The sequence below is a fragment of the Melospiza georgiana genome, chromosome Z (genome assembly GCF_028018845.1).
Source record: "Melospiza georgiana isolate bMelGeo1 chromosome Z, bMelGeo1.pri, whole genome shotgun sequence".
In the NCBI taxonomy this organism is placed as follows: Eukaryota; Metazoa; Chordata; class Aves; order Passeriformes; family Passerellidae; genus Melospiza; species Melospiza georgiana.
The window spans coordinates 45,415,548-45,426,548 of NC_080465.1; the positions used below are offsets into that span (position 1 = coordinate 45,415,548).

General features: G+C 39.7%; 1 protein-coding gene across 2 annotated transcripts in view; it reads right to left on the minus strand.

The window, feature by feature from the left end:
- Positions 1 to 9,721, minus strand: part of SREK1 (splicing regulatory glutamic acid and lysine rich protein 1) — a 32,978-nt gene extending 23,257 nt beyond the window's left edge. The window contains exons 1-2 of one of the 2 annotated variants that reach the window (XM_058044460.1): positions 9,335 to 9,721; positions 4,112 to 4,245 (exon numbers count right to left, since the gene is read on the minus strand). In XM_058044460.1, the coding sequence (XP_057900443.1) occupies positions 4,112 to 4,245; positions 9,335 to 9,495 (295 nt within the window). In that variant the 5' untranslated portion in view covers positions 9,496 to 9,721. Of the gene's footprint in view, positions 1 to 4,111; positions 4,246 to 9,334 lie in introns of those variants that run through there. The other variant, XM_058044463.1, reaches the window with a different exon arrangement.
- Positions 9,722 to 11,001: the final 1,280 nt, after the last annotated feature.

Sequence of the window (11,001 nt, forward strand, 5' to 3'; positions counted from 1 at the left end):
CATTATTTTCCTTCCATTTTACATCAATAGAACATGTATGATTAGAAATAAAATAATTTCTATTAGATCCAACTCATGAATCTTAGTGGATTTAGCAGAAGGGAATAAAGAGATTAGAGCTACTGGCAATTACAACTGTCACAGCCAAATCCAACAAAGATCACAAATCAAAGCTCTTCCCAGCTGCAGTGAAGAGTCGGGTGAAAGGAGTGAAACCAAGAGATCCCAGTGCAGCTGGCTGGCAAGAGCAGTGTCTGAGGACTAGACACACCACTTTATCCACCAAGACTTCTGTTTCACAAGAAGAACATCCTTTAGTGATTAGTCACTCCAGTATGAACTGCCAGGGCTTCTGGGACTCTGGGATGACTGCAAAAACCTTTTTTTTTTTTTCTGAATTTAATGTTTTTTTAAAAACATCTTCCTGAAATAATCACCACTAGAGCATGTCAAAAGTGCAACACACACACACACACACACACACACAAAGATAACTGATTCAATCTTCCCACAAGTAACAGTGTTAAAAGACAAGATGTCTCACATTACACACTCCAACCAAAACTTCAGGCTGCATTTGTACTTATGAGTGGTAAATAGTTTTTTCTGAGAGCTACAGAAAGAAAAAATTATGAAATCTTACTACCAACTGACCTCACTGGAGAAAGGTTTCATTAGAAGTAAACGAATATTTCATGACAGTCAATATTCATAAAAGTTCAATTTCAGAAATAATTATTTTAAACTCATCATGTTAGACATAAATAGTAAACCTTCTTTTAAATAGCTGGTGCAACATAAAATAGAACATTCTGCTGAGGGAAAGTAGCAGAAAAATATTATAACTTTACTTTCTAAAGTCGCTTTCTCCAGAAGTAAGAGTTTTATCTGTCCTTTTCCAAGATAAACTCATAAAGCACAACATATGGAAGACTGCATCTCAAAACACTATTCCTGTCTTCTGACACAATGTACTCATCTACACAATTTAGATACTTAAATTCCAAATCAAATTTATCCTTAATTCAGAGCACTAAAAACGAATCATATTCTAAATTCTCCGTATACCATCCACCATTCATAAGCAGCTTCAAGTCAACTTCAAAATCAAACACTGTGAATCCTTTACAAACATCATTTTACAGAACTGAAGTACCAGTTCACAAGTACAAGGGAAAGAGATTTAACAGAACAAAACAAAAAAGGGACAAAATAAAATAAAAATAAAAGAAACAAAGGAAAGAAAGCAAAATAAAACAAAAACAGAGACAGGGCGTCCATCTTCAGCAGGTCAGACTTCGATCTCATTTCCCCCATGAAGGTTTCACTTGGCGGCAGGTTTAGTGGCATGGCAAACAATGCCTAACTCAGGCAAGTGTAACAGGTCTGCCTTGGCCAGTCTAGTCATCTAATAATGCACAAATATCACACAGAGAAAACATACAAAACCAAATTAATAGTCAAAATCCATCTACCAGATAATGTGGACATAAAATTTAGATAGATTAGGGTGGCATCTTTGTTTAGCTTTCATCTTTGCATTTTCAAAGCATATTTAAAGAAAAACCTACCTATACACACACACAAAAAGTTGTATTTTCACAGCTTAATGGTCTTCATTTACAATAACATTTTTGTTAATTTGTTCATCAAATGTCACATACTTTACATTGAGTTCATTCTGTAGTGATTTCCTCCTTGATTTACCACTCTTTAAATACACTCCAAATGTCAGGTTTTTTTCTATTTTTTTGAATCATGTTTTTAGATTTCCATTTTACCTCTCCCCTATTTTTAACTTCACACATTACATGTTTATTACTGAGAATGTTGGTCAATGGTATAATTTTACCTCCTGGTAGGATAAAAAACCATCTTTTAAAACCCATGATCCAGTTCACTGACTCCATTAACAGTGCATCGTATGATACATAGTGAAAGAACCTTTATGCCATGGTCTCCAAAGCCATACTTATTCCACACAATAATAAATTCATCAGAAAGTTAAATTTTTATAAATTCACATCTTTTTATAAATGAGTGATTCTGATACAAAGTTACAGAGAACAGCATTCTGACATCAAAAAAGCAATCTCAAAACCTTGTTCACCTAATTATGCATACATTTTTGTGGAGTCCAGAATGATTCTGAACAGTGATCACATCTTCTCAGAAATGCCTGATCAGCCAGTTATCAATAGAGCTGGAACAAGATTTGTCAGAATTTTGACTTATTCTCCTTTCATTCACTGTCTACCACAAAAGACACAGGAAAATATAGCTTTACCTGCCTGTTGCCATATCATGTCAGGCAGTGAGCTCATCACAAGAAAAACACCAGGAAGTGTTGTTCCCTCATTAGGCAGCCATCTTCCCTCTCTGGTAATACTGAACCAGTGTTAAGATCTTACTGATGAAATATAAAACTAAGATTCAGAATAATCTTTAGCCTATTTATTATGGGGCAATTCTTCAATTGGAGACTCTGGTGTGCTTAGCCTCTACACACTTTCCAGTGCATACAGCAATATTCTCTTTGTGGTTTAAGAACAAGTTAAAAATATGGAAACAAAGAGTCCCCAAAACAAGACACAAAAGGAACTAAAAACCTAGGCTTTACAAAGATAAACGTATGTGCTGTATGACCTGCCTAAGAAAGCTACAAGAATAGGCAGTACACTTTAGGTCAATATAGCCTCTAGTGAAAGTACTTTTATAGTTTGTGAAATTTTTGAGACCTATCAGCTTGTTAAGAACGTCCCAAATGAGTATTATAGCAGCACTCATCTCACACTATCTAGATCATGATGCAGCAAACACGCCAAAACATGGTACTCTGGGACCATTGTTAACAAACTGCAAGAAGTCAATAGTATTTTTTTTTGAACCAAAACCTGATTCTTGCAGCTAGAGATGTTATTAAGAGGTATTTCTTGATCTGTTGCAATTTACAGTTCAATCACTCTACATATTGTTGTTCATGGCAAAACAGCAACTAAGTTGAAAGTAAAGTCAGGTTCACTCCAGTTGAAAGTAAAGTCAGGTTCACTCCATCAGCTGGAATGATTCCATTCCAAGGAGGCAAAAGGTCCAGCTATCAGTCAGAGGCTAAATTCCACAGTGATCCCAGTGAAGTCAATGGGGCTCTGCCTAAATCCATTGATATGCCTGCCACAGGACCCTGCTTCATGTAACTGTACTCAAATCTCGGATGCTTCTACTAAGAACACAAATCGTCGTGTACTCAACACATCTATAAAAGCATGGCCTCAGAGCTAGGGGAAGGAACATCTGTCAATGTATTGATCAAGTATTTTATCTCATGAAGACTTTTAATGTAATTACATTACATCAGTAATGTTCTTAAGAACATTTAATGATGGGAGCATTCTGGACAAATCACTGCATATTTAAAGAGATACCCAAAACAAAAAGGAGTACCAGTACCAGGAAATTGTTTTATGGCACATGAAGTAACATTTTCAACAGTAACAAGAAAGAAAAAAGTTTAAAAATTAAACTAGCAGATAAACATTTATATTCAAACAGTATTTTGAGTGCTAAGTATCTTGGATTAGATGACTCTAAAATGGCCAAATGAGTATACCATGTCTGCAAGACAAAACTGGGATTCACTCTAAAACTGCAGAAATAATCAGTATCTTTAAAAAAGCATAAATCTGCAAAAAAGTCTCTACAGCAAAGGCGATACATTAAGATTCAAACTGCAATGTTAAGTGTCAGGGAATTGCCTGATCTTCCCAGAGCTCCATTGACTTCAGTGAGAACTCTGTGTGCAAATACACCTGCCTACACAAACCATAGTAGAAGGAATTATTCTTCTCTCTTTTCCTTCAAAATACGCAATAACTACAGAAACCTGAGTGGTAACTTAAACCAACTGTCTTTTTGCCAATGCTGAATTTCAATTAAACATGTATAACTGGAGCTTTTTTCATTCAGTTTTCAATTTTGTTTCAAGGCCTTTTTTTTCCAAAAAGCAATCAAATAAAGTAAAACAACAACAGAGCATCACCTTACATAGAAAGCTTAAAACAATTAACAAATACAACAAAGACCAACATTACAGAAGAATTTCTAAAATACTAACCTTCTGCGCAGGGCACAACTATCAAAGCTCTGTCAATAAAAACCGTGTTAGTTAGATGCTGGGCCACACCAACACTTGATGCTTCACGAAACTTAATATAACATACTTTGGAGGAAAAAGCAAGAGGTGCGTTGCTGTAAGATAAAAGGAAAAAATAACAATTAGTCATAACTGTATGGATATATTTTTAACTATTACTCCTTAGGGATAAAAAGATATAAAAAGATTTTTTTCATAGAAAAGGAAGCCTAAAGTATAGAAATCTACTCACTTGCCACTTGCTGTATCAGTGAAAAAAGACAGAGCACCTTTTTAAAGAAAACTTACGTACGCCAAAATCACTAATTAACAAGACTAATTTTCTTATATTATCTGGCTACACAACACTGAATAGTACATTTCAAATTACTATTTGAAGGAGCATACTTACTTGACAATTACAATTGCCAGTAAATATTTTATAGTTTATCTTTTTTTCCTGAAAATATATATTTTTTTAGGAAAGACAACAAGCCACCACAGATATTAGTCTGTAATAATCAATATTCTCTCTCTGGCTTTCACCAAAGTAGTTTTATTAATTCTTACAAAGAAAAATAATTCTTGAGAGGGCTTTCAAATACTGGGTCTTAGCTGACTAAGGTAACAAAAACCATTTGCCCAAGTTCGGCACAATGTAGCATGGAGAAACATTGGAGGAAGAAGGAGCACCACACCATTTGGCTACAAAAGTGAAGAAAATCTGTAATTCACTTTTCCATTACACTGTATCCCAAAAGAAAACACGGAAACATTGCAATCTTGATCAAAACAACCTAAGTTTGCATTAAAAATGGATTCCCTAGTCAAGGTTTGTAACCTTTATATTAGCAGCTTACTTCTTCGCATGAAGGAAGTACAGGTAAATACTCAAAGAGAGAATACTGTATTCCTGGAATATCAGCAAGTTTCATTTGAAATCATGGAAAAAACGTTGCACAGACTGTTTCACCCTGGTCCTGTCTCAACCAAAATGGAAACATTTGCCAAATTTCTGGAATCACCAGCAGCAGTTCAAGTTTAACACAACCCAACCTGGAGTCCCCTCAAATTCCAAGGACGTCGTTTCCTCAGTTATTCTATGAAATTCTATTAGATTTCAGGATTTAAATACAAATCAGAAGTTTTAGACACATGATCTCATCATATTGATTATAAGAATAAACCAAAAATGTAAGTCTCAAGCAGGCAGAGTAGTATGTTTCTGGCTACCAGGACAGTAGCACAAATGTATAATATCTAGAGATGGCCAAATTCAGAATGGCATTCAGAAACATCTATGATGGAAAATTGTTTAAGAAAAGACAACATAGGGGAAGAAAAACTAAACAGAGAATGGGAGACAGAAACGTCATACAATATAGAGAAACATTTTAAGACTGACTGCACTTCTGCTCACTTTTACTTATTTGTGGTGGATAATGCTTTTACCATTTCAAGTTTCCACATTCAGGAAGGAACTAACTGAACAGAACAGCTTCGGAGCTAGCTGTAAGATCTCTGTTGAGACCAGTTTCTAGCATCAGAGGTGACAGCCAGCTGTGACTTCTTCAGTACTCTAGAGATACTTTGAGCACCACAAAATATTTTTTTTATTTGCTTTGGTTTGGTGGGGGAGAGGACTCTAAGGGAAGGGAGGAACTCGTGTCTTGGAGTTTCTTGTCATCACTGTATGGTGTTTGCTTGTCTCTTTTTAGATATATCCCTCAGTATTATAACCCAAATGGCTGAAGTCACCACTGAAGGTTCTATGATCCACACTGCTGAAGACTTCTAGTATCTCCTGACTTTTTTTTCCTTTTTTGCTTTCATTGCCAACTCAAAAATATAATTCTGCTCCACACAGTTTCAGATCTCCCCAGTAATCCCTATAAATTTTAACATCTATAGAGCCTGCACTATCAAGTGTGTTTTTGTAAGATTTACTCTCCTGTATTCCTTGATTTAGAACACAAAAGCTATGTGGACAATATGTCAAAAAATATAAGCTGTCTGAACACTGGTGCAAATGAGGCCATACAAAGACTTCTTGATACCAAGCGCTTTCCAGAGGTCAGAAAGGAGAAATTCTCTACAAGGTGCCGCTCTCTACTAAAAACACATAAAAGTTGCCTCAAGCGAAACCATTAAGATCTAAGAGATCTAAAATTTTAGAAGGTTGAACAGTGATTGAGTTCTCTCTTTTTATAAAGGGGGCCTCAAAAGTCTTCCCATCACCCTTTTTAAGAGGACTTTTTGCTAAAACATTCAAGTCCTATTCTAATTCCTTTTGTCACCTTTATTTTGCTAGCTTTTACTGAGGCTGAATTGAGGGAGACTCGTGATCTTTCTCCTAGGTAACACAGCCTTGACATCAAAAAGCAACACTTATATCTCTGATTCAAAAGTTACTAAAATTCAGTTAGTCTCTTTAGAAAAAAAAATAAAGAGGAAATAAATATCTAAATAGTATTGGGACATTTCTACCATTTTTGTTTCACTTTGTAGAAAGACAGCAACATTCATCTCCTAACAGAATAAAAATCAACCAAAGTATTTCCTAAGAAGGACTTTTTCAGAAATCTACGGTAATAAGAAAAAAAAGGCTGTCCAAATTTTGTCAAGTGGGGCAAGGAGGTGGGGTGGTGGGGCAGGGAGGTGGAGTGTGTGAGGTGTGGAAGACATGACAGAAATTAATAACTTAGTAAAATAGAATATTATGGATTAATTGTGCAGATCAGTTTAAATAAGGCTCTGTATGTTTTGCCTCAAAAGTCTCACCTACATTGCTGTCACTGCAGGATATAACAATTCTTTTTATTGGACTATACAGATGACAACCCTTTTTCTCAGAGGACATGTCCCTTAAGTGAAGGTGGCCCATCCACCTGTGTCAAAATGGATAAGGGATACAAGTGAGATTGACTTGGGTGGCAGCCCTCAATCCTAAACTAGGCTTTGTCCAAATACTCTGGTTCATGAAGAGAACACTTTTAGGCTCCAAACCAGAGGAGGCCCCAAACCCCACTGCTAAGGTCTGGTATGGCATGTGTCTCCATCTCTCAAGGCCTGCTGGGTTGCAACCAGAGCAGAACTTCCTGGCTGCAGAACACGGAGGCCAATCCAGTCTCGCCCTTGACTAGGGAAAGGTTATGACAAACCAGTCCATCACCCAACTTTTTATTAAATCAAAAGTTTTTTCTCCAACAGAGTTCTAGCTTTCAAGACCACTCCAGACTATTCAGTAGCAAGCAGTATTACAGAGCAGGTCTTTCCACACCTAATAGAGACAGTTTGCGATTCCCAGCTTTCAAACAACTCATTCTGCCAAAACCCAATTGTTGCTCAATAAGTTTTTCAACATTTAACTGTTCAAAAATCTTCCTAAGGTCACATTTGAATGCTCACTGCTACACATCTAATTTTGAGGCCTACTGTGAAAGGCAAACTTGAACTGCGTTACAAGTGTATGGGACTGTCTGTGCATGTCTGGGACTAAGAATCCAATTACAGGTGTCACTGGTCGCCTGCTAAACTGAAAACACCACTAGGCTGGGGCAGTGGCTAGCATACTGGAGTACACATCAAGGCAAAAAGACCTGTCACGTCCTGCAAACCAGCTTCAGTTTTTAACTGTATTGCAAACTGATAGTGATCTATGTTTTGTTTGGGATACCTTCGCTTCCCAGCTGCTTGTCAATCAAATACTATTTTATGAATTTATCACAATGTTATTTAAATACATTTTCAGAAAGTCAACAGGAGGCACTTTTTTTTTTGGTTCTAAGGAAAGGCATTAGAGGTTTTAGGCATACTTAGTTTTCTCCCAAGGTAGCAATTTGGATGTCAGTTCAAATGTCCAGAAGTATGCGGCAAGAGAAGTGCCTCACTTCTAACATATATGCATACATAACAGTAAATAAAAACAAGAGTAAAGCAGGTAATCACAATCCTGCATCCTATCTCTGAAAACTGAATTAATCAGCATCATGACCTTGACATTCCCAAGTTATTCCCTATTATGGTACTGGATTTTAGTATTTTATGTGTATAAATACCCTGGCAAAATTGTATATTGGCACAGACATTATCTGTATATGAATGTCAAGAACGTCCCCATTTCCCTTAAAACCTGTTATATAACCTAGTGAAAGACAAGAACAACAGCTGTAACAAAAAACCAGATTCAGTCACGAGAAAACTAAAAATATAAAGAACCAACTGTGGAACAAGTCCAGGACAAAGCCCTAGAAAACAGTATAAAAATCCACCATATAGATATCAGTAAGGCATATCTCATTTTAACCATATCTTTACACATTAAGTGGTTATTTTTTCTGAATGGTTGGTATTCAAATATAATCAGATGTTATGTAGCTATATAAAAACTAATAAACACCAACTTTTTTGGCTCTTCCCTTTTGCAAAACGAAGTTTTATTAGCCTGAGCATTTTTGTATCAGAGCTCACGTACTGGGATGCTAATAATGCCCTCTCCTTTCCACTAGTCCGATTCAATTTTTAAAGCGCATTTATTATTCGCTTCCCAGGACAACTGCTGCCTCGAGAGAAAAAAAAAAATTCATCTCCTGCCCTTTACTGCTGATCATCACCTTCTCGAGAGAGGCAACCTCTCGAGGTTGCCACTTGAGCGCACCCCTCGCACGCCGCTGACACCACGAACCGCTATAACTTAGCGAGCGATGTGACGCCCTGGGACTAATTTACTGCACAAGCCTTACTGGGGGCAACTCCGAGGCAGGGCAGGTTCCCTCCTCTGCCCGCTACAAAACCTCAGCCACTCTGGCTTCTGTTCGAACAGCCCCTTCTCGGAGCACAGCGCCCTTCCAACACAAGGGGAAAAAAGAAAAAGAATAAAGGCAGTCGGGCGAAGGCGGGCGTGGAACTCCCCGGTCTAGCTCGCCTGCAACCAGCGTGGGCGAGGAGACAGACAAGCTACAGAAAGCGGGTTTTAGGAAAGAGAGAAAAGGGCCGGCGCCGCCATCTTAAGTGCGGGCGCAGCTCCTTCTCCGCAGCTCCGACCATACAAAGGGGGGGAGCCACGTGACGCCCCCCTGGTGCCCGCACTCAAAATGGCGCCCCTGGCCTCCTGCCCCTGCCCTTCCCGCTACCCTCCGGCCCCTCCGCGCCTCTCCCTCATCCCTAGGCTCCGTCGCTGCGGAGAGCGGCAGGGGCCCCACTTACTCCGGGGGATAGAGACGCAGCTCCTCGATATCTCCCAGGAAGCCGAAGAGCGTCCGCATCTGCTCGCTGGTCACGGCCGAGGAGAGGTTGGTGACCTGGATGACGGACGTAGGGCCCAGGGGGAAGCCCAACGGGACCCCGATACCGCCGCTGTTCATCATGGCGGCGCCTGCCCAGCCTTACCGCGCGCACCCGAGGGCGCGGGCCCGCCCACCAAGAGGTCGATCGCTCCCAGAAGAGTTCTCGGAGGGACTGGCGGCCCCTGCCGGCGAGGCCTCCGGCCGCCCGCGGCGTGGAGATCGCTCGCTTCCCGGGGAGCCGCTTCCCCAGGAGCCGCCTCATATGGAGCCGGCTGGGCCGCCGTACGTAGGGCAGGACCGGCGCGGAGCCCGGGCCCCGCCCAGGAAGAGGCGTGGCCCGTGAGGGGCCGCCCCTGCCGCGCTCATTGCGCGCGCACGGCGGCCGCTGCTGACGCGCGCGCCGTGTGCGCGCCGGGGCAGGGGCTGCCGCGGCGACCCCGTGGGCAGCTCGGGCCCCTGAGGGGCGAGGCCCCGGAGGAAAGTGAGACTTGCCTTTTAATTGGGCGCTTGGTGGCCACGTTTAGTAAGAGACAGTTTAATCACCCTAGGGAATAAACCTCTGAATACACCCTCTGTCTAAACAGGAAGGGCCCGTAATAGAACAGATTGTAAATAGTTCTGTTATAAATTGACTGCTACGCTATCCCAATTAAATTTATCTTGCCTGCAGTTGTAATTCAAGTTCTCCTTAAAGACTACATTGGCTGGAGAAAATGAGGCTGAGCACTTCATGTGTGGGCTATCACTACTAAGGATCAAACTGCACTCTTTCCTAGTGGTACGGAGCTGTGCATCTTGGCACTTGAAAGGTTTAAGGCTTCCGGCAGTTTCTAAGACTTTCTATTCCCCGGCTGAGAAGAGATTGAAGTATGTTTGAAGCTGGGTTGAAAAATACTGCAAATTTGTGACAGTTCCCTGAACAAGTAGGTCAGTTTTTACAGAATCTCCATAGATAAGTCTGGGTAGTGCTTTCTTTATTGATGCTCATTACATTACAGAAATGTAATTCTAAGCAATTGTCAGAGATGCATTTCGTATAAGTACGTTTATGCATATGTTTCAGATAGGGTTTATTTCAAAATCATTATCAGTGCACTCATATTCTCTTTCTAAATGGAATCCATATTCCAAAAATACAAAAATGCTTTTTAAATCCCTTTTTTTCAGCCATTCTGGTAGCTTCTAGTTGAGAGAAGTTTAACTGGAACTTCCAGACATTTTTTTATATGTTGTGGAAAATGAAACAGATACTATTATTCTATGAATAGGAACCTTACATAGAATTTTGTTATGCTTTCACTAGTACATCTTATCCAAAGATGGTTAGCAGAGATGTATAAGGTATTTCTGCTATGAATATTCTGATCCAGTCTCCTTGCAACTCTCAGCGGAGGGTCCAAAATAAAAATGAACAAATTTAAAATTCACAAAGAAGAGCCTTCTCATGTCAGAACTGACTGCGGTACCCTCCTTCAGATAAAGCCTATAACACTACATAAAAAATTCTGAGCTACTGATCTGCTCTCTGAAAACAAAGCAAGAAAAACAGTGTTTAAATTTTGTAATTATCTGTCCCTGCCACAGTAC